Here is a 20,442-nt window from a genome sequence, read left to right as displayed (position 1 = left end):
TTAGTGAAATTTGAAAAGAGGTTTTGAGACTTTTATCTCTTCATACGTTCACCGCTTTCCAAAATCAACTTCACCTGCAGGAAGCTGGGCATATCCACAATTTGTTTTTGTCAAACCATTATAAAGAGCTGTATTTCAATATACAGGAAAAATAAGGAAGATATCATTAATTTTAATCAATAAACTTGGATATGCTTCAAAAGCAAATGCATTTTGTTGAGTTTTCTTATGCACTATCTAGAAATATAAAACACCTCGTGTTATCATTTTTCATTAAAGTGATGTTTTTAACCACTGTGGACAGCTGTCATATCCCTTAAAAACTTATAATAGTAAAATTGTCATAGGACTGAAGCAGGAATACAAGATTTTATTAACCAATCTTCAGCTCATAAAAGACATCAGTTTTGTGCCATTCTAGATCATAAAAATATATTTCAAAGCAGAATAATATTTCATCTGCGAGATAAAGCACAAAAGAATATGAGTTGCAGATGACACCCTAAAATATTAAACTCTGTAAGAGGTGTGTAGATGTCTATGTATCTACATAGTCAAGTCTGTGGAACTGCATGAGCTGGGAGCAACGGGAGAATTTGGCACTATATCAATATAACCAACAATAAAGATACCTGTGGTTGCATTTTGTTACAGTATATAAGTATAGATTGTCTACATACTTTTATTGAATAGTGTAGAAACATTAAGGGCCTCATAATGTAGCAGAGTTGTCAAAGGGAGAGATCAGCTCTACCTGGATAAATAGTATAAATAGTTTTCTTTCTGATATGTGACCAGATTATTTTCCAGTTGATTTCCAGCTATGGCCCCAAGTGTCCCACAGATCAAAAAAAGATAAGGGTCAGTTACAAGGTTGAGCTCATTCTATGTTGCTATAGTAACTGACCTCAAGCAACCCACAGAGGACTACACCCAGTTCCCCAGGTGATATTTCGCTGTCCATGCCATCAATCCCAAGCCTTTCAAAACCAGACTACTTAATTGTCAGGGTACTGTTTTGAAGAGTGTCTTTGTCCCAGTGGTGCCAAGGTAAGGCTAGCAGAGCTCATTTGTGTCTCCTGAAGACACTTGGGAGAAAAGACATGGGTCTCATCTCTCCAGAAGGATATTGGGAAGCATTCTCTAGGGGTTTAAAGAAGGGTGCAACTATATCCTCCTGGATTAATTAGGAAAATATAAATGAGAAATATAGCTCAGATATTTTGTACAGTAAGAAGCTTTCTTAAGTAACAAATATTGGTGAAGTAACATCATCCCGCATGTCTAACATTATAGTAACAATCTCATTTGAACATTTGTTGGTCCACTGTTTCCTGCTTGTGACCCTGATTTGCTTATAGTCTACATGCTTCTTTGCTCAGAGCTTGGTTCTACACTCATTTTTGTGGCATTTAATGACAAATCAATAGTAAAACAGTGCCATCCGTCTAGAATTAAATTGTTAGTTTTCTCACATTGCTTCTATATTCTTGGTTTGCTAATGGGTTTTCTTTATTATCAGATCTTGTTTCATTTATTTGTTTTCCTAGTCTGTTTGTAGTCACCTACTAAATAACATCATGGTGTAAAGGGCTTGGATTGTTTGTTTGTTTTAAATAGTGCTTTACTTGGAAATGAATGGCATAAACAACAGTTTCTTCCATTTCTCAATTTATTTCCATGTGTTTATTCTAATATCTATTTATTTTTTACTGTAACTAAAGCACCTCTTACAGGGCCCCATTGAATGTTACCAGATTTGTCACATAGTACATTAATGTTTGGTTACGCTGCATTTCACTATATCAAGATTCATTAGAAGTATAGGTAACTCCAGGATGTGCACGCCTCATTGTAGCCTCCCCTTAACCTTAATTTGCTGCAATGAAGCAGAAATAATAGTGTTTTTTGGAAGAGCTGCAGTGTGGGATTTACAAGCTGCTATCAAGAATGAGTGTCAGATTGTCTTAAATTTCTTCACAACATGGTCTGGGACTATTTTATTTTCTTCTGTAAGGGAGAATTTTGTTTTATTAAATCAAGTTGCAGAAAGAAGTTTTAACTAACAGTAAAGACAGTGCCTCTTTATTGTTCAAATCTCTCATTTGTTATTGGTTTGATAACATGTCATTGCATGACAGTGTTAATGCACTGTTTTATATTGCCATGAATATAGTTATAATTAGAAATGCAGCTGATACAGAACATGGGTTTAATACAGCATTATTAATTATACTGCATCCTCGCCAGGAGGCTGCTATTGTCAGTTCTCTTAGTGGCTTAGAGACTCATTGTAATATGTATTAGATGCACATTGCTGCAACAGAAATAGCTTTATGGAGAAGCATATTCCCACTATAAAATGGGCAGAATGACAGTGTAAATGCTATTAAGCGTCCTATCAGCATATTTAGAACTATCACATAAATGCGTTTGAACTTAAGAACAATAAACTGTGTGCTTCACCACTGCAGTTCAGCTGGGTCGGGGCGACCCACTAATCCTCACTAACAGACAGTAAATTATGTACCTAAAAAATTATACAAATGCCTGCCTTTGACATCAGTGGGCACCACCCAGGTTTCACCTTCAGGATTCAGATAATCAGCTCTCATTCCTACTGGCTTCCCTCAAGACCAGTATGGAAATAAGTATGTGTCTGCCAGGGATCAAATGCTTTTGGAGACAAAAGTAGGTACTGAGAACATTACAGGATACTATCATCTCCCCATGATACTTTTACACAAAGCACTCTGTTCCTCTTTTGGCCTGACATAGTTTCAACCTGACAGAATCCAGCAGGCCTGCTTGTTTTAAACAGGAGCACATCCTATTATTTTTTTGAGAAATGAAGTGTAAAATTAATGCTTAGTATTCTGAGCTTGGGGGGGAAAGGGAAAGAAACCTTAGAATCTTGTTTGCAATGTATTGCTTGTTTGGTGTTAAAATCAATAGATCCACACACAGATACACTTAAGGAGAAATGGGAGAAGATCTAGCAAAGCAAGGAGCAAAAATCTGCATTTTATTTTACAAATGAGAAGGGCTGCATAATTCACTTGAGTTATGTGGGACTCTCTTATGGATGCCTGTCATGTTAAAGAAATGGAATAAAAATGAGGGAAATGATGGCATGTTTTCTTTTACTAGGGCCCACCAGCACATGCTTGAATGGTGTGCTGGATGTCAGACACTGTATTGTCACCATGAAGCTGTCTCACATGTGCCTATGTGATCTTATATAATTCAAGAAAGTTATTCTCCAAAGATACACCTGTATCTCTATGCATACTCTGTGTTTCTATGTAAAATTCTATTAAAATGCCAGAGAGAAGAGAGTGATTGTAGCAGCAGTTCTCTCTGTATCTTTGGGCATTTTCATAGGATACACATGCATGAATAGAGAAATGTTTGTCGTGCTAACCAGGGTACTTTCCCTCCCCCCGATCCCCATTTTTTCTTCCTGGATGGTTTTATAGACACAAGAAATACATAATGGACTCCTGTGGGAGTGGAATCAAAACCCCACCGGTGAGGAGAAGGCCTTATAATTCAGAAGTGGATTTGCAAATCAAAAGGTCTTGCCTCGAGTGGGATAAATTTCCAGATCTGCAGGAACCTATTATGTTTTATTATTTTTCATTCCAGGTTTAGTTTGTTATGGGTTTAACTATGTAAAATACTGCAGGGATCAGCCAAGAAAATATGCAATCAGTGTTACCTAATTAAACATGTGAAGACCCGGAGAATATAATTTCAGTCTCATATTGAATATTACATATATTTCACATTTTTAATTTTGCTGAAATTATAGGTATTTAGCCACAAAGGAAACATTTTTCCTAATGAGTGCTCACACGGGACCATATGCTATATATGAATCACAGGTGAATGGGTTTCTGAATAATACAGTATATGGAAGTTAGAAAGTGAATGTCAAACATGATTTCTCTGATTTACTATTTGAAGGAATTCTTTCTATTACCATAGTATCAGCTTTGTACTTTACATGTTTATTATACTGCATTGTCATTGTTCACAGCTATTTGGTTAAGGGTTCTACAGCATCTCCATTACAAAGCCATTTCCCTGCCTTTTTTCCCCATGGGGTTTATTACTAAACTATGCAGATTTGCACAGGATTGAAACTGGGCACACAAGAGTCTCTTCTAGGAAGCCAGATTGGATAATACAGGAGATTGGGAGAAAGGAAGTTTTAAAAACATTTTCATACTTAAATGCTAAATATCTGCCCATCTTTGGTGGCTGTGCAGATCAGTAATTAAAAAAAATTCAAATTAGAATCCTAGTGTTCTGACAAATATTCCACCTCTCGGTTTTGTCCGTGTAGAGAATTTCTGGAGTAGTCAGAATGGAGAGTTGAAGTCCTGGGCCTCGGTACTCACACCAGTGTTTTCTCTCTTCTCCTTTCTGTCTCCCTTTTCTATTTTTACTTCCTTCCCATCCCATCTGTCGGTCTTTCCCCCACTTCCCTCAATCTCCCCCTTCTTTCTCCATGAAACATTACAAAGAAAAAGGATAGCATTTCCCCCTCCAGTCTAAACTGGCTATGCACACTGTGGGGGCCTTTATTGCATATTCTGCAGTCATTTTATGAATAGAGGATCATAGTGCAGATCAGGGTAGAGAAACGTGCCCTACATGTTAGAGGTGCCTGGCATACCCTCAGTGGGAGGAGCTATCCATTCATGCTTCACTGATGCTGCCTCTTCTCCTCAAGCCTTTCTTGTCATCAGCATTCTGCTCTCTGCTCTGTATGTGTCACAGGCAGTATGGGGAACAGAGCACCACTTATAAGTGCTTCAGGAGCTTACCTGTTTTTGGAGCAGCGTAGACAGCTCCTAATACTGGCCCAGGCAGTAGCTTACTCCTGCACAAGGCACCACTTACAGATTTTTTTTAATATCCTCTTGGTGAGGTTAGGGCCCTTTAAGACACATGTACTCTGGGAATTCTCTCCAGCTACATGCCACCAACCCTCCCCTGCTGGTCCTGTTTTCAACAAAAAGCCAGGTTCTAATATGCAGGCTGTGTGTGTGTGAGAGCTATTTACAAGTGCATAATGGCTGCTCCATTTGCCTTCACTGTTACCATACTACTGTTATTTAACTTATTACTTTGTAAGGGCTTTGAGATTCCTTAAGTTTCAGAGGCCTTATGGAAAACAATAATTTTCCTCTGTTCAGCCATTTTAAGGTTATAAAAAGGTAATATAAAAGCAATTATCAACAGAGGTTTTCTATGCTCTTTCTCAAATTATTTGAAGGATGCAAATACATTTAGCAGAAGGTTATTTCATAGTACACTATAATCACTTATTGCTATTCTGGAATTAAAAATGTAAATTAGATGAGATTTTGAGATGAAGACATAAAGTAATGCATATCTCATAGGCCAGAACTTGATTTTTTTAAAATATATTTTCATGAGAATTTCGCATATAATGTCCTAAAATGTGGGCATATTTACTGGCATGCACAAAACAGGTATCTCCCCTGCTCCTCTCCCTACCCCCGCCCCCCGCCCAAATACAGATTATTTCATTTGTATTTCTGGGAGTCTTTTGAAATGTTGTTCCAATATCTCACAATATGTCCTAACTGAACAAAACACCAAAAATGACAAATTAATGTATTAGGTTAATATGCTGGTAAAAATAATAATAATAATAAAAATAATAGTGAAAGTTTATCTATTAATAAACCAGAATTTAAGGGGATTTTTAAATAGGTTCTTTGTATTCAGAACATCTCCATGAAAGGTCTGTTCAAAACAAATATATATGAAAGGGAAATTCAGTTTAAAAATGCCATTTAAATACCATCAGTGGTCTCACTTCAACCTAAAAAAGGCATTACATATAAAATGAAGGCTGAGTTAGCCCTGCATTCCTGCTATTCCCTGTTAGTTTCCTCTTCTCCTCCTATATACTTGCAATATAATCTGAGGTGAAGATGGGTTTTCACTCTTTCTGGTGGTGGTGGTTGAATTTACACTGTTCAATTTGTTTTAAATGCTGTTTGAATGTTTAATAATAGATATCCAGTTCTGCCTTTGTGGTAAGATGCAAGGTGCAAAGGTACAATATTGTTACAAGCCTGTAAACAGGCATATATGTTACTGGTGGTTTGATCACAGCATCACTTTCATCACAGCTGAAAATAAATGCCCCTAAATTTGACTTGCGGCTGTACACCTGAATACATTGTACAAGTGACTGTGTGTGCTTTTGTAATAGGGACACAGAAATTGTAATGTCTTTGGGTCCTTGAAGCTGTGCAATCCAGCACTACCATTTCTAGCAAACTGCTGCATTTCAGACACTAATCTGCTGTGTCACTAACAAGTTGTATCATTTGAACCTTGCAGAGGAAGGCATCAATCATGAGTGCAAGCTGTGTAACCAGATGTTTGACTCTCCAGCAAAGCTTCTGTGTCACCTGATTGAGCACAGCTTTGAGGGGATGGGAGGCACATTCAAATGCCCTGTTTGTTTCACAGGTAAGACAGTAAGACCTAGACAAGCCTCAGTGTGCATGGCTTGATCCAGAAATGACACACAGGGGATTTTTAAAATACAGTATTCCATTCCTTGGGAAAAAATGCTCTGCTTGGAAACGTTTAAGATATCACCAGTCTAAAACGAGCTAGGAATGAAGAACAGCACTGTGATTTTTTTACACCATGTATCAGTTCCCAAGCTCAAGAAGCTAATTATAGCCCTTTTAAAATTACATTTGTTGGGTACATTTCTAAACACATTTCTTGTGAGGTAAGGACCTGCTCCTGTGCACCCCTCACTCGTGTGAGTGCTTTTTACATACACAAGTAGCCTGTAGTCAGTTCTCAGTGGAAGTACTCATGTGAGTAAAGGGTTGGTAAGATCAAACCCTAAAACTGTATAGTTTTGACAACTGCTGTATTCATTTTTTTCATTGTAAGACCAGAATCTGCCCTCAGATACATATGCCCAGGTCTTGTTTTTTCTGTGTAGAGCACATATCTAACATCTTGCTGTTTATCCATCTTTTGTAGTTAACCTTAAGCTGTCTCTGCAAAGCAAATTTGGATGATCTTGGTTAAAGTGACTGTCTGTAGGATCTGTTGTCACCTGCTCTGTATGCTTTTTAAAATTGCAATTAACAATTTGTATTTGCGAAATGTTAAAGTAATGCTGGATGTGTACATGACTTCTGTCTTTCGTTTCCTACATGTGTGACTATGAGCTAAGTAAAAAATAAAGGATTGAATCATGAGGGGCACTCGGCACCCGCAGTTCCCCTTAACTTCAGTGGAGCATGTACAGGTGCTCATGACCTCTCAGGATTTGATCTGCAGTTTGAGAGACTGCAATTTGTAGTTTTGAACTTAATTTGTCCTTTTCTGGCTATGTTTACACTGCAAGCTCAGCTCGTGTACATGTACTTTCTGTAGCCACGGGAGCTAAGCCATGCTGAGTATGTACTAACTAGTTTCAGGCAGGTCTTTTACTCTGCATGGCTAAGCCATGTCTCCGTTGCCCGTGCTACCGCAGCTACACTGCTGTTCATACCTGTGCTAGCTCAGTGAGGCTCACATGAGTACGTGTACATGAGCAGGGCAGTCACACTCCTACCTAGTAGTGTAGATTTAGCCTCTGAGACATGCTATGAAGTATTGGTAAATCCTTAATAATATTTCTTTAAATTCAGTTAGTAAGAAGCTACTTTTGCATATTGCATAGGTCTAGAACCCATAAACATTGATCTAAAATGAGATGTGAAGTAGGCTGAGAAATTATCTTAACCAAATAAATCATAAACTCAGCATGCTTGATTTCCAAACTCTACCTGACAAAATCAGAATTACTTTCAGTTCAAAATTATAAAAGTGCTTAAGATTTAATACCATAAATACTGTTACACTTATCTCTTCTATTCTGTATCGACAAAATAGTTATACAGGTTGTCTTTGCAACAGACTATATCTGCAGGTTCACACTTCCTTTGTAGTCTGCCAGAAATGTTGCATTGGTCACACATCTTCTAGATTAACCCCTTAGGTCTCTACTGGTCCAATTCTCCTGCATTATAAATAAATCTCATGCACTTATGATTGGCTCACAGCTCCCTGCAAAAGAGGTGACACCCTTTTTTCGATTTTACAATTGGGTTCATCCAATTATGAATGGATGGCAGTGACTTTATGGTGGAATTTCAAAAATCGATATGATATTTAGAGTCTATTATAACTAAGCTAAACATTATTCTTTAAAACTTAAATTATTAATATTGTCCACTTTTGCAGGATAATTGTACTGAAACACAAATATTGATGATTTATTGATAAATATCATTGGACCTTTTAGGATTACAGCCATAATAAATGTGCAGCAAATATAGGGCAGAAGTTACCTAAAGCAAACTTAATCTCTGATCACACTGTATTATTTCAGTTTTTGTACAGGCAAATAAACTGCAGCAGCATATCTTTGCAGTCCACGGGCAGGAGGATAAAATTTATGACTGTTCCCAGTGTCCACAGAAGTTCTTCTTTCAGACAGAACTTCAGGTATGTTTTTGAAATAAGTAACTAGAAACTGACAGCAATTATTTTGTTTGTATGTAATAACCCTCTCATCACTGCACAGCTTTTAGACCATTTCTTTAATCAATGCATAACCATGGTTTTCCCTCCCTCTTTGCAACAGCAGCAAACTCTCCTAGTCTCTCTTTCTCTCTCTCTCCCCGTGGGTGCTATCAGGAGAAAGGGATCTCCGAGCCTGGCTGGCATAAAATAAGACAAGACAGATATCATGATTCTTTATGAGTATTTCTCTTGACAGTAGCATTGCTACATACTGACATGTCTACATCAAGCACTATGTAAATAATTTCCTTTTCTCTATTAATAATGTAGGGAATGATTAATACACAAAGACTAAACTAACGTTCTGACATCCCCCCTTCCCCAGTGTTAAGTAAAAAGTTAAGGGATCCTACCTATCTAGGTACAAGAGCAAAATGTACGTGCTACTTGAACATAGAATTCTAATCAGACCAGCCACAGCCGCAAAGGCATAGTAGCGTGTAGCAGATTGTTAAAACTAGGCACTACAGTCCAATTTCGCTGCTGGCATAAGTGGATGTAGCTCCATTGATTTCAGCCTTCTCAAAGTGTGCGTGTGAGGGGTCCCCCGTTCCTGTCTCCACACGCGCAGACAGAAGTATGCATTGCACTTTTTCAAAAGACTGCGCTGATCTAGATTCCCCTGGCCCTCCTGGAGGCAGTAGGTCTGCCTCAGGCACAAGGGCTCTGGGAGCTCCCTCAGGGGCAACTGCACCCCTTCTGCTGCTACTGCACGCATTGGCTGAAGAGATAGAGTTTAGCACTTAATGTTGGAGGAGTTCTCAGGAGCAGTGTTGGGAATCATAAAAGTATAGCCCTGGAAGAGGCCTCGAGAGATCATCAAGTCCAGCCCCCTGCTCTGAGGGGCCAAGTAAATCTAGACCATCCCTGACAGGTGTTTGTCCAACCTGTTCTTAAATACCTTCAGTGATGGGGATTCCACAGCCTCCCTTGGAGGCCTATTCCAGAGCTTTACCCTGAGAGTTAGAAAGTTTTTCCAAATATCTAACCTAATTCTCCCTTGCTGCAGATTAAGCCCAATACTTCTTGTCCTACTTTCAGTGAACACATAGTACAATTGATCACATTCTCCTTATAACAGCCCTTAGCATATTTGAAAACTGTTATCACATCCCCCCTCAGTCTTCTTTTCTCAAGACTAAACATGCCCAGTTTTTAAAATCTTTCCTCATAGGTCAGGTTAGTGTTGAATCAATTATGCTTAAAATTAAGTTTTGACCTTCAGTGTTAAACCCGTTGAAATGCAGAGAACCTGCCATAGTGCTGTAACTTTGTGTTAATCTAGCAGCAGAGAAAAGCCCTGCATATCTAATTATCACATAGAAAAATTGGCTACCAGAGCTTTACCTTTTAAACAGATACACAGAGGTTCTCAGTCTGGCCTTCCTTATCATACATATTTTACCTGTTTAGCACTTCTGCCAAAATACTGCTACTGTCCCCTGGTAAATGTAATCTTTTTATAGAAGGATACTGTATGCCTCATTTAAATCTATTAGCTTTATAAACCATGATTTACTTAAACTTTGGAGGGTTTTTATTTATCTTGCTGAATTCCCAAGCTGATGCCTCTTGTGTCGTGCTGTCATGCAGTGGAAGGATGGTTGATCTTTTCACTTTGTTGATTTTATATTTTTTTCTCCCAGGGGAACCTCTTCTTTCCCTTGTTCTAGCAACCTCATTTGCATAAGTGTACAAAAGTTTTAACTATACCCTGTTAATATTTTAATAAAGTCGGCAGATTTTGTTTTTGTGATTTCTCACTGTGTAGGTTTTAGAAGATAATACTGGCTTACAAAGCGAGCTTGGATTTTTCCTCCCCTTTTTCCTTTAAAGTGGTCTTTGGTCAAAATGCCAGCACAATTCAAATGGGTGCAGTGGCTTCCTAGGTCACTGCATTAACCTTTTAAATCAGATGGTCAAATACAGAGAACCTTGTTAAATTATAGTCCTAACGACCAATTGCTTTTTGCAATTAACCATTTTAATTACATAGTGTTCAAATTCTGAAGTGTTGTGCATAGCAAAATCTATGCAAATAGCAGCTTTCATCAGATATATTTGAATCATAATTGTAATTTTCCAGTTTTTACACAGGATTTGTGTGCATTTAAAATTCCTGTGTTCATAATAATTATACAAGTAATTTTAAATGGTGTTGGCTGAATGAAAATTCAATGTTTAACTACACAGTTTTACTCATGAATTTAGTGGTGACTCAGAATAGGGTGTTTACTTGAAGTAGGGGCTTTTATTGATTGAAATAACTGAGCCAAGCAAGGCACAGAGTATGTGAATAAATTAGTTAGGAAGACTTTTGAACTGGCAACCTTATTTAGGATGATTAACTCATCAGTTGCTTATTTGTAGGTTGCCTGTTTTAAATTCCTTGGCTGTTTATTAAATTTTTGTCTGCTAGTTGAGTAATGAAGATTTAGTATTACTTAGTGAACCAGTTTGTTTAGCTGCTAATAACAGTTTAATCTGCATAGACCTTTTAGTCTCTTAGCACTGCAATTTCTCCTGTATGTTAAAGTCTCCGTCCATCAAACAGTTATGCTTGACGAATCTGACTTTTCAATTCTAATCTTCCTTTCCCACTGTTGTAAATTAGGAATAACTCATTTTATGTCAGAATCAGACCTGTTCTATTTTATTTCACTTGTTTTTTTTTTTGAAATCTTAATATTACATGACAAGGAGAAACTTTCCATTGTGCCCTTTTAAATATAAATATATGGAGATATACCTATCTCCTAGAACTGGAAGGGACCCCGAAAGGTCATCGAGTCCAGCCCCTGCCTTCACTAGCAGGACCAAGTACTGATTTTGCCCCAGATCCCTAAGTGGCCCCCTCAAGGATTGAACTCACAACTCAGGGTTTAGCAGGCCAATGGTCGAGCTATCCCTTAGGTTTCAGAGGGCAAGAAAAAGGGAGGAGAGTGGGGAGAAGGGCATATATTGGGAGAAAAAACTATTTAATTTTGCAAATGTAATGGCATGCCATAAGTTAGCCCTGCTGCTGTGTGACTATTTTTAAGCAGATTCCTTAGGTATAGTATGACATAAGGGACATATATGGACCATGTTAGAAAGGAGATTATCATTTCAAATTCACATTTCAATAGTTTGGGGAAAAAAATTAAGTTGCTGCATCAGTAGCATGACATTTGCAGGTAGTCAGTTGGAGCCACAAAGACAAGATCCTGTTCTCAGTTACACTGATGTAATTCCAGAGTAACTTCATAGACCCCCGTGTAACAAAGAATAGAATTTGGTCCTGCTTGTTTAATATTGCAGCACTTCCACCATCAAAAGGAAAATAGAAAACATTGTAAGGATAAATACATTGTGATATATAGTGTGTAAAGACGTCCCACATAAGAGAGGGTAGATACAAAACAATGGAACATGCCATTCTAGGTGGAAAATAATGGTGAAAGAACATAGTAGATCTGTGGTTATACTGAGCATTTTGCAGCAAACTAGTGCAATATTATACATTCTGAACACTCAGGATGATAGCTAGTCAAGCTTAGATATCTATGAATGTGATGAAAGTCTTATGCCTTGTAAATATTTTTTCCATCTAATGACACTTAATAGAAATAAATTTACACATAACCTATAATACTTTTGTTCTGTAGTACTTCATTCTGCCTTCTGAAATGTATTTAATTAAACAAGTGTAGACTTATCTCAGGAGTTAAATGAAAATTGAATTTAGCCTTATTCATACTACAGAGAGACGAAAGAAGCCTTTGTGAAACAGAAGATGATCTCTAGGACCTATATTACAAACTAATCATTAGCTGCTGAGTGTGCCTTTAATGTACTGCCCTGCCGAAGCTGAAATAGTGTACAGCACAGCCATACTTTGGATATGAACTACTGAAAGTACTTTGCCCACTGCAATGGTAGTCTTTAGATTTATACTGAAGTAGGGAACCCTGCCAAGTTAGAAGACAGACTGAAATCATGACACATGTTGGGTGTTGATAGTTAAACTTGTGTTGTTAAGCAGAGTTGCGAAATCTAAATTCTTAATTGCTTGCATTAAGAATTGCATTAAGCAAATTGTGACTGAATAGTGATTTTAGAGGAAACTCAAAGAGGGTTTTCATCTGTGCTCTTTGCCCCACTGTTTTTCCGAGGAGCCGTGGCATAACCAATAAAATATTTGTATTTAAAGGATTAATTCCTGCTGTTTGCTTCTATGCTGCTAATCATACCGTTTCCCTCTAAATGATTACAATTGATGAAAACTAAAGCAAGGGATATAATAAACAACACACAAATAATCCAGGTACTGAGAGAACAAGGTATCTGCCAGTTCCTTCCTAGTGCAGGTGTTCAGGTACCTGCTAGGAAAGAAAGGCTTTCCTTTCTGTTCAGATTTGAAGATAAGTCAAACCACTGAATTAAGGGAGCTTCACTGGAAGATTTGGCTGTAATTTTAAGTGCCAAGTTTCTTTAAATGTCAACACATCAGAAAGAAAGAGGATGCCATGGCTCATTGGCTAGCATCATCATTTTTTTTTTCCTTTTCAGTGTATATCAAAAGCTGCAGATTTAAGCCATAAACTGGCAAAAATTGCTGCACACAAGCTGCACTCATTACATTAACAATGATTTGTCACTAATGTTGATCCAGTGCCCATCAAAGTCACTGGGAGCCTTTCCATCTATTTCAGTGGGCTTTGGAGGCGGCTCTAAAACTGATTCTTTAAAGGGGAAAAATAATCAGTCTTTGCATATATAATGGAGGGTGTTATCCGTTAAATATCTATGTCCTCCAGAGAGGGAATATATCCTGCCCCTGTTAATGGATCTACTCAATCTAATAAATCTCTGATTCCTATGATGCTAATAATCTTGGGCTCGATTGTGGCTTGGTCTAACTGGGCCAGATAGGGGCATGTAGCTGTGTAGCTACATCAGTTTTCCTTCAGTTGTGGCTCTGGGTACAGCAGGAGATCAGGGTGAGGAGTGGAGGGAAGTCATGGCTCTACCCCATCCAGCAGCCAGTGGAGCTGGCTGAGTATTAGTGGGGGACCAGGCTTCACCCTGAAAAGAATTGCAGCAAAGTTCCTGGTACCCTCCAGAGCAAGAGGGCAGGAATTGAACCTCTCAGAAGCCCAGTTACTTCCTCTGGAAGCATCACAGCTGCATTGTGCCCCCTTCCCAGGGCTGAACCCAAAAGCTCAACTTAACCCTTAGTAATCAGTGCACAAATATAAGAGTTACAAAATCTAGGTTCTGTTCCTGGCTTTATCATTTCACTCTGTCCCCTTGGGCATTTAATGTCTCTGTTTCAGGTCTGGAAAATGGGGGTAATAGTACATACCTACTTGCCAATGCTGTGGTGAGGCTTAATTAAACGTTTTGTAAAATGCTATGATATCCTCTTCCAAACAGCCCTCTCTATATGCAGATATTTCAGAAATTGTCACTAAAGCTCCCGGTTGCATCAGTGATGTAAATCCTGACCTGAATTGTTTGAGGAGGTTTCACAAAATACCTTGTTGAAGTACCGTTTGCTCAAAAAAAACAAAAAAAAACAAACACACTGTCCTAGAACCTGAGCTGTGACTGTGGCAAAAAAGTAGCACTTTCCTTTATGATCCTTGTGCTGTGTTTTACAGTTTGTGCTGGGCTTATATATTAAACCCCAGGAGACTCTTTCTGGAAACAACCCATAATAAATTCTTTCTTAATTTGGTGGAAAGCATTAATTAATTCAGTACATAATTTTGCTGTTTTTTCAAGTGAGGTGTGTGTTTCTTTAAAACAGAAATCCCATCTTTGTCTTTCAACTATTGGAGGGCTCTCAAAGACCTAGCAATTCATACATTTTTCCTGCTATCAGAACATCAGTCTTCCTCTAAAATCAGAAAATTAACCAGACAGTACTCTAGCAGACTTGGTTAGTGTTAAAACAAGTTGATTAGCGAATGTGCTTGGAGCGTTTTTAATGTTTAATCATTATTAGTTATAAAACTAATAAATTACAAGAAAAACAAGACCCATTCCAGTCATATCACTGGGCTTTCAGTCAGATAATTATAACTAACAATAATTAAAAATTAAAAGTGCTTTAGGCACATACCCATCATACTTAGTCTGTCTGACTGCAGATCCTTTACGTATTGCAAAAAAGAAAGTTCTGCTTGTGGTATATTGTCAAGATTGGAAAGAAAACTATTGTTAGGTCTCTGGTTTTCTGAATGCAAGTATATGCTCAGTTGAGGAGGAACATGTCATTGGCTCTAAATTCTTATTTTGGTGCAGGTGAAACCCATCATTAATTACCATATTTAAGAAATATGGGCATGAGTTATTGAGGAGTATACTTATTGGCTGTGTACCAACTAATATGTAACTTGGCATCTAGAGTCTATTCCTAGTTCTGAAACCAAGAGTGCTTGCCACTACATCCCTCATTGTGACTTGGCAATGTGCTTTTGTCATGGAACAAGACTTTACACTTTCTGTGTGCACATCTGTTGCCAAGAAGGTAATCTGTGCTGAAGATGATGGACTGACTCGACATGTTTAGAGAAAACATTGACATCCATGCACCGATTGACTACTTCTCCAGAAAGGTGCATAACTTGGTCCATATGTTATTTAATGCATTCTGTCTTGTTTTCTGGTGCTTTTTGTGTGTATTGCCAATAGAGTCTGTCTTCCAGATACCAGTGAAAGAGGAGGCCTGGCTTTGTGTCTTAGAATAAAACCTCACATCCTGGCTCCCAGTTCCCCTCCAAAATCTGTTGCTTCGGTCTCTGTTCCTTTGTTCTCACTCAGTACGATGAATTGATAATCAAGTAGGCATCATTGGGTGCCACAGCAACTCCAAGGATAGGGGATGGAGAATTTAACATACTTCCTTTTTGGTCTCTGAGATGACAGCATTGATTTCTTTTATCACTTGAATGGTAACATCTTAGGAAAATGAATGTACAGAGCAAGTGAATAATTAAATGGATGCCTAATGACCTCTTGGCAACAGCAGGGGTCAATGGCAAAGAATCTTGGAACAAACAGATCATGAATTGCCTGTTCACTGTCCTGGCCCCCTTCTAGCTGTGAACAGAGAAGGTTGCAGAGATCTTGAATTGTCTTGTGTCTTGATTTGGTTAAGGTACACATCATTTATCCTTTAGTTACTCAAAGAAGATTCTGATCAGCATATCAAAAAATTGCATCTGCATCATACGGCATCTCCTGTGTCATTTCAGCAAGATCCAGTGTGAGCTCTCAGGCTAACAAAGATTCACCTGAGACTGAGCTTGGAAATTGCTGGTATTTCAGCAGTCTGTTCTGTACCATGAAAAGTCCCTCCGCTTCAAATACTGTTAATGCTGTTGTGTGACTCACCCTGGCTAACAAAGTGTACATAACTTCACATTAGCATGTGCAGAATACCCAGCAGTGATGCAGAGTGGAAGAAAAGGGTGTTAGGTGAAAGCCATTGGTTGAGTCATTAATGCACTGAAGTGCACCCAAGTGTCAACATGTGTGATCAAGTGTAAGGAGGCATGTAGTTCCAATGTGGCAGTGCTGGCAGAGAGAAGGGACTTCCTACAGTAGAGATGGCACGTGGAACCGCTATTCAGGCTGCCCATCTAAACCCATTGTTGCCTGTCATCTATGCCCTAGGGCAAGGGTCCAACCAACTTCTGAGCAGGCACCATGCCATCCTAACAGATGGCCAGGAGTGTAAGCAGCCAAGAGACAATGTATATGCATCAGTTGTATTATTGAAAGCACAATCCCTAGTCAGAAACGTCCAAATGACAATTCTGAGCTCAGATGCCTTTGGTTAAAGGAATATGGGATTACAAATCTGACTGAGCTAGATTAATTTATATATGTTGCAAAGTAAAACCTGTGAAAGACAAGAGTGTGTGTGGTTATATATATACACGCACGTGCACACCCAGACAAATGTGTTGAATACATTGTCCAGTTCAAGGGCTCTGTCGTGATATTCACAACTCTCCCGGAAAGTGACCCTAAGTACCTGAGAGATCTCCTTTCCCTCTGTGATCATGGCTTCCATTGACAGCTATGTTCCACTAGAACTATGAAACTGCCAACCAATGGGAGAGGCACAGGAGCTCTGGAAAGAGAAGTTTCACCAGAGCTGGAGCTAGACTGTATAATTCACTGCCACAAGGGATGATAGTGTCCATAGATCTAAATACTTCAAGAACTAAGTGCAAAATTTGTCTGTTTCTCTCACAAACACACATGCCTCTTACCAATACTACAGTGAGGGAGACCATGTGCTTACCTAGATAGGTAGTGTGTGTGTGTGTGTGTGTGTGTGTGTGTGTGTGTGTGTGTGTGTGTGTGTGTGTGTGTGTGTGTGTGTGTGTGTAATACATTCATCTAGCTCAGAGCTAGATTTGAGTTTCCACATCCATTTTACTAAAGGGATTTCATATATATGACAGAAAAAGAATAATATGATTGATGGAAAAGCCTCTTATTTTATTTTTAATCATTGCTTACCCAAAAAAATATAATTGATGTACTCCTTACATATATCCGGGGAAAGTGTGCTTGCATACTTTAAAGGTTTTTTTCCTTTGATAACTTATGTACTCTGTTTGAATAGGACTTGGTAGTGCTCTTGAAATAAGTGTTTTAGAGAAACCTTTGAATAAACAATTCTGTACTCATATCAGTGGAATAAAGATCCATTCATACTGTATGAAAATAAATAAATAAATACACTTCCAGGTACTACACTGGATCTTAGCTCGGGAAGACATGAGTACATTGGACTGTTTTACTATTAAATATCCATTCATGACCAAATGGAGACGGCCCAGGAGAAGAAATGAAAGGTGGATTTTTTTTTTCTGGAAGACCAGATTGCACTCTCTGGTCTGGCAATAACAATTACTAATGACATTTAGAGAGAAATTAACTATGAGAAATGCAAGGTGGCATTTCAGCGGTGCCAGTCAGTAACATTGCATCAGCGCTCACAGGAGAAAGGAGAAAAAGTTTATGGATGGAAAATTAATTTTGTTATGTCAACAATTAACCAACACCTTTTCTTCACTCTTAACCACATTATCACAAATTACAAGTGTGACAGAATATAGCAGCTCAGCAGAGGAATGAAATGGTACTTTAAAGGCCATGCTGCTAGAGACAGTTTCACAAGCATGTGTTTCATTCCACTTTGTTCAACAATGAATGATAGCATTGGAAATCAGACTGACTGGGGAGGGAGGGAGAACTAGCTCTTGACTCTGTAGGAACAAATATTATCAGTCATCATCATCTATACCAGCGGTTTTCAAACTTTGTGAGCTGAGCCCCACCCTTTGAGTTACAATTTTTGGTTGTGCCTTCCCAACCCAGACAAAAATAGACGCAATACCTTCCCCGCCCCTTTCGGGTTCTCAGGTGTGGCAAGATGCGTGCAACAGTCTCTGGGGGCGGAGCCAACGCTGGGTGTGGAGGATGTCAGGAGCGCAAAGTGGCGCAGCCGCAGTGGATGTTGACACTGACCCGCAAGCTGGGTGGCGCACTGAGGTGAGTCAGGGGGTGGAGCAGGTGCTCCCACCCTGCCATGGAGGGCTGGCCCAAGCCCCACCTGGCTTTGCCACTCACCTTCCTGAACATCCTCTGTGCCTCCCGGGGGGGAGAGGGGCAGGGCACGCCCCACGGTTTGGAAACCTCTGATCTATACAAAAAATTAACATATAGTTCTGCAGCACCTTCTATTTGCAGATCTCAGAGTGTTTTACAAACAATAATGAATTAAATTTCTCAGCACCTTTCCTAGGTTGGTGTTAACCCCGTTTTACAAATCCGGGGGGGGGGGGGAGATTAAGTATCTTGCCCAAACCCACTGAGAATTTTTTTTGGCAGAGCCAGACCTAGACCCAGATCCTTTAACTCCTAGGCCTGTATGTTAATCATGAGGTCATCATCTCTCTCTGTGGGTCAAATAATACCTGCCTCTGTATGGAGTCACAGGAAACACCTTTTCCTGACTTCGCCCATTGCACGTTCACACAGGAGACACCCATTATCCAGAGCGGGGCTGTGAGTGATAGGTGCAGGTGGGAGTGTGGAGAGGACAGCTGGCACCTGTTGCTGGTGAGGGGACTAGCTTGATAAAACTGAATGAGCACTGGCTAGTCCATTTAAAGGGGAAGCAGATCCTGGTACCCAGTGCTCTCCCTCCAGTACCCAGGAGGTAGTATGCCTTACCAAACCATAATACTTCCTGGTACTGATGCTCAGGCAGTGAATCTCCTCCCCTTTTCCAGCATGGAGGTGTTTTGTCAGAGCCATACTTTAGTCCCAGACTATATTTCAAGTAGCAAATTCTTAAGACCTGCAATTAGACGACTGCTAATAAAACTGAGCAGCTGTTTTTCCTCTAAATTTCTACAAATTCTCCCCCTGTGTCTACACCTCTGTCCATCCAGTGGGGGAAAGAAGAGGGGATATCTAACAGCTACTGTAACAAATAGCTTGTGGTCTGATTAGCTCTGGTTGATTAGCTCTGGTTCCTCCTGTAGGTGTCGTTACAGTTTTTAAAGAACGATTTGAGGTTTTTAAAGGATCATGGAGTGGTACATTTGAAGGGGCAGAACATTCACATAATTTAAGCAACTACTGGAGCTTGTTCCACCTCTCTGGTTAAATAGCTCATGGAAACTGGTGTGTAGCATGCTTTTGAAAGAGCAGTCCGTTCATTTGCTTGCTGCTAGAGCAAAACTAGGTTGCTTGTCCAGACATAACAATATATGCCTGAGTGTTTTCACAAGAAACGTCTAGATCATTAAATATAATAGGTCTCAGCTGCAGTTTTGATCACTGAAGCATGCACACAATTCATCACAGCAAATTAGGTATGTCTTTGTAACTTATCTTTCTGCAATTTGCTGGCACTTTTGGAGAGCTGAAACTTATATTGTATGTGCTGCAGAAGCCATTTCAGATAAAATATGCTGTGTTTATTGTAGGAGAACAAGGATTCATTAATAACAAAAACATGGAGCATTCTGTGTTTCTGTTCCAGCATCTTGCAGAACCAGCCGTAGTACCAGCAGAGATCCCTGGCCACATTCATTATTTATCTATTTTAGTGAATTTCTTGTCTGCAGTAAAAGAGATGTAAGCTTGAACATATCAGATTGTTTGTGCCAAGACCTATACTATAACCCTTTCAAGAAACCCGAGGCATCCTTCGTTCTAAATCATTACACAGGCCATTTATCTGATTGGCTTTTGTCCTGTCTGGCTTGCTAAAATGTTGCTTGTTCTTTAAAAAAGCTCAATTTGACCTTTTTAAAAGAAAAGGCACTTGCTATTTTTATTTAATTTTTTTATTTTTTTGCAAAGTGAACCAAAACCAAACCTTACTTCAGTGGAAATAGACATTCTAAAGCCTCACAGGTATTGAAAAGCATTAACTTTATTTCTAGAAGAGGACAGATGCTGGTGGACTTGGAATTACATTTTAGTGGATTCATCAGTATCAGTCAATAGTCTGTATGCAAATAGATATGTTTGTAATAGTTAATATGAATGTATCCTCTGGATTTTTTACAGTAGCCTTCAGACCAGCAGTATTTGAACTTCTGGTTTGGGTTTGTTTTGTTTTGTTCTTTTTGGGAGAGATGAGGGAAATTTTGGTTGTGTTCATAATTGCAGGGTTTTCCTACGTATAATAAGGTTCTTGGTATGTTGCTGACTTAAAAGCAAGATGGGAAAATATTCTAGAAGAAATTCCCAACACTGCTGCAGGAA

General features: G+C 39.0%; 1 protein-coding gene across 6 annotated transcripts in view; it reads left to right on the top strand.

Moving 5' to 3' along the window:
- The window catches only part of ZNF423 (zinc finger protein 423), a 323,891-nt gene that overhangs the window by 289,907 nt on the left and 13,542 nt on the right, over positions 1–20,442 (top strand). For 5 of the 6 annotated variants that reach the window (XM_054048905.1, XM_054048904.1, XM_054048909.1 and 2 more), the window contains 2 exons: positions 6,391–6,522; positions 8,456–8,571. The exons of the other annotated variant lie outside the window; for it this stretch is intronic. In XM_054048905.1, the coding sequence (XP_053904880.1) occupies positions 6,391–6,522; positions 8,456–8,571 (248 nt within the window). The remainder of the gene's footprint in view (positions 1–6,390; positions 6,523–8,455; positions 8,572–20,442) is intronic. 6 annotated transcript variants of the gene reach the window in all.

The sequence above is a fragment of the Malaclemys terrapin genome, chromosome 14 (assembly GCF_027887155.1).
Source record: "Malaclemys terrapin pileata isolate rMalTer1 chromosome 14, rMalTer1.hap1, whole genome shotgun sequence".
Taxonomy (NCBI): Eukaryota; Metazoa; Chordata; order Testudines; family Emydidae; genus Malaclemys; species Malaclemys terrapin.
The sequence above is the reverse complement of the archived record's forward strand: the minus strand, read 5'-3'. Positions and strand labels throughout refer to the sequence as shown.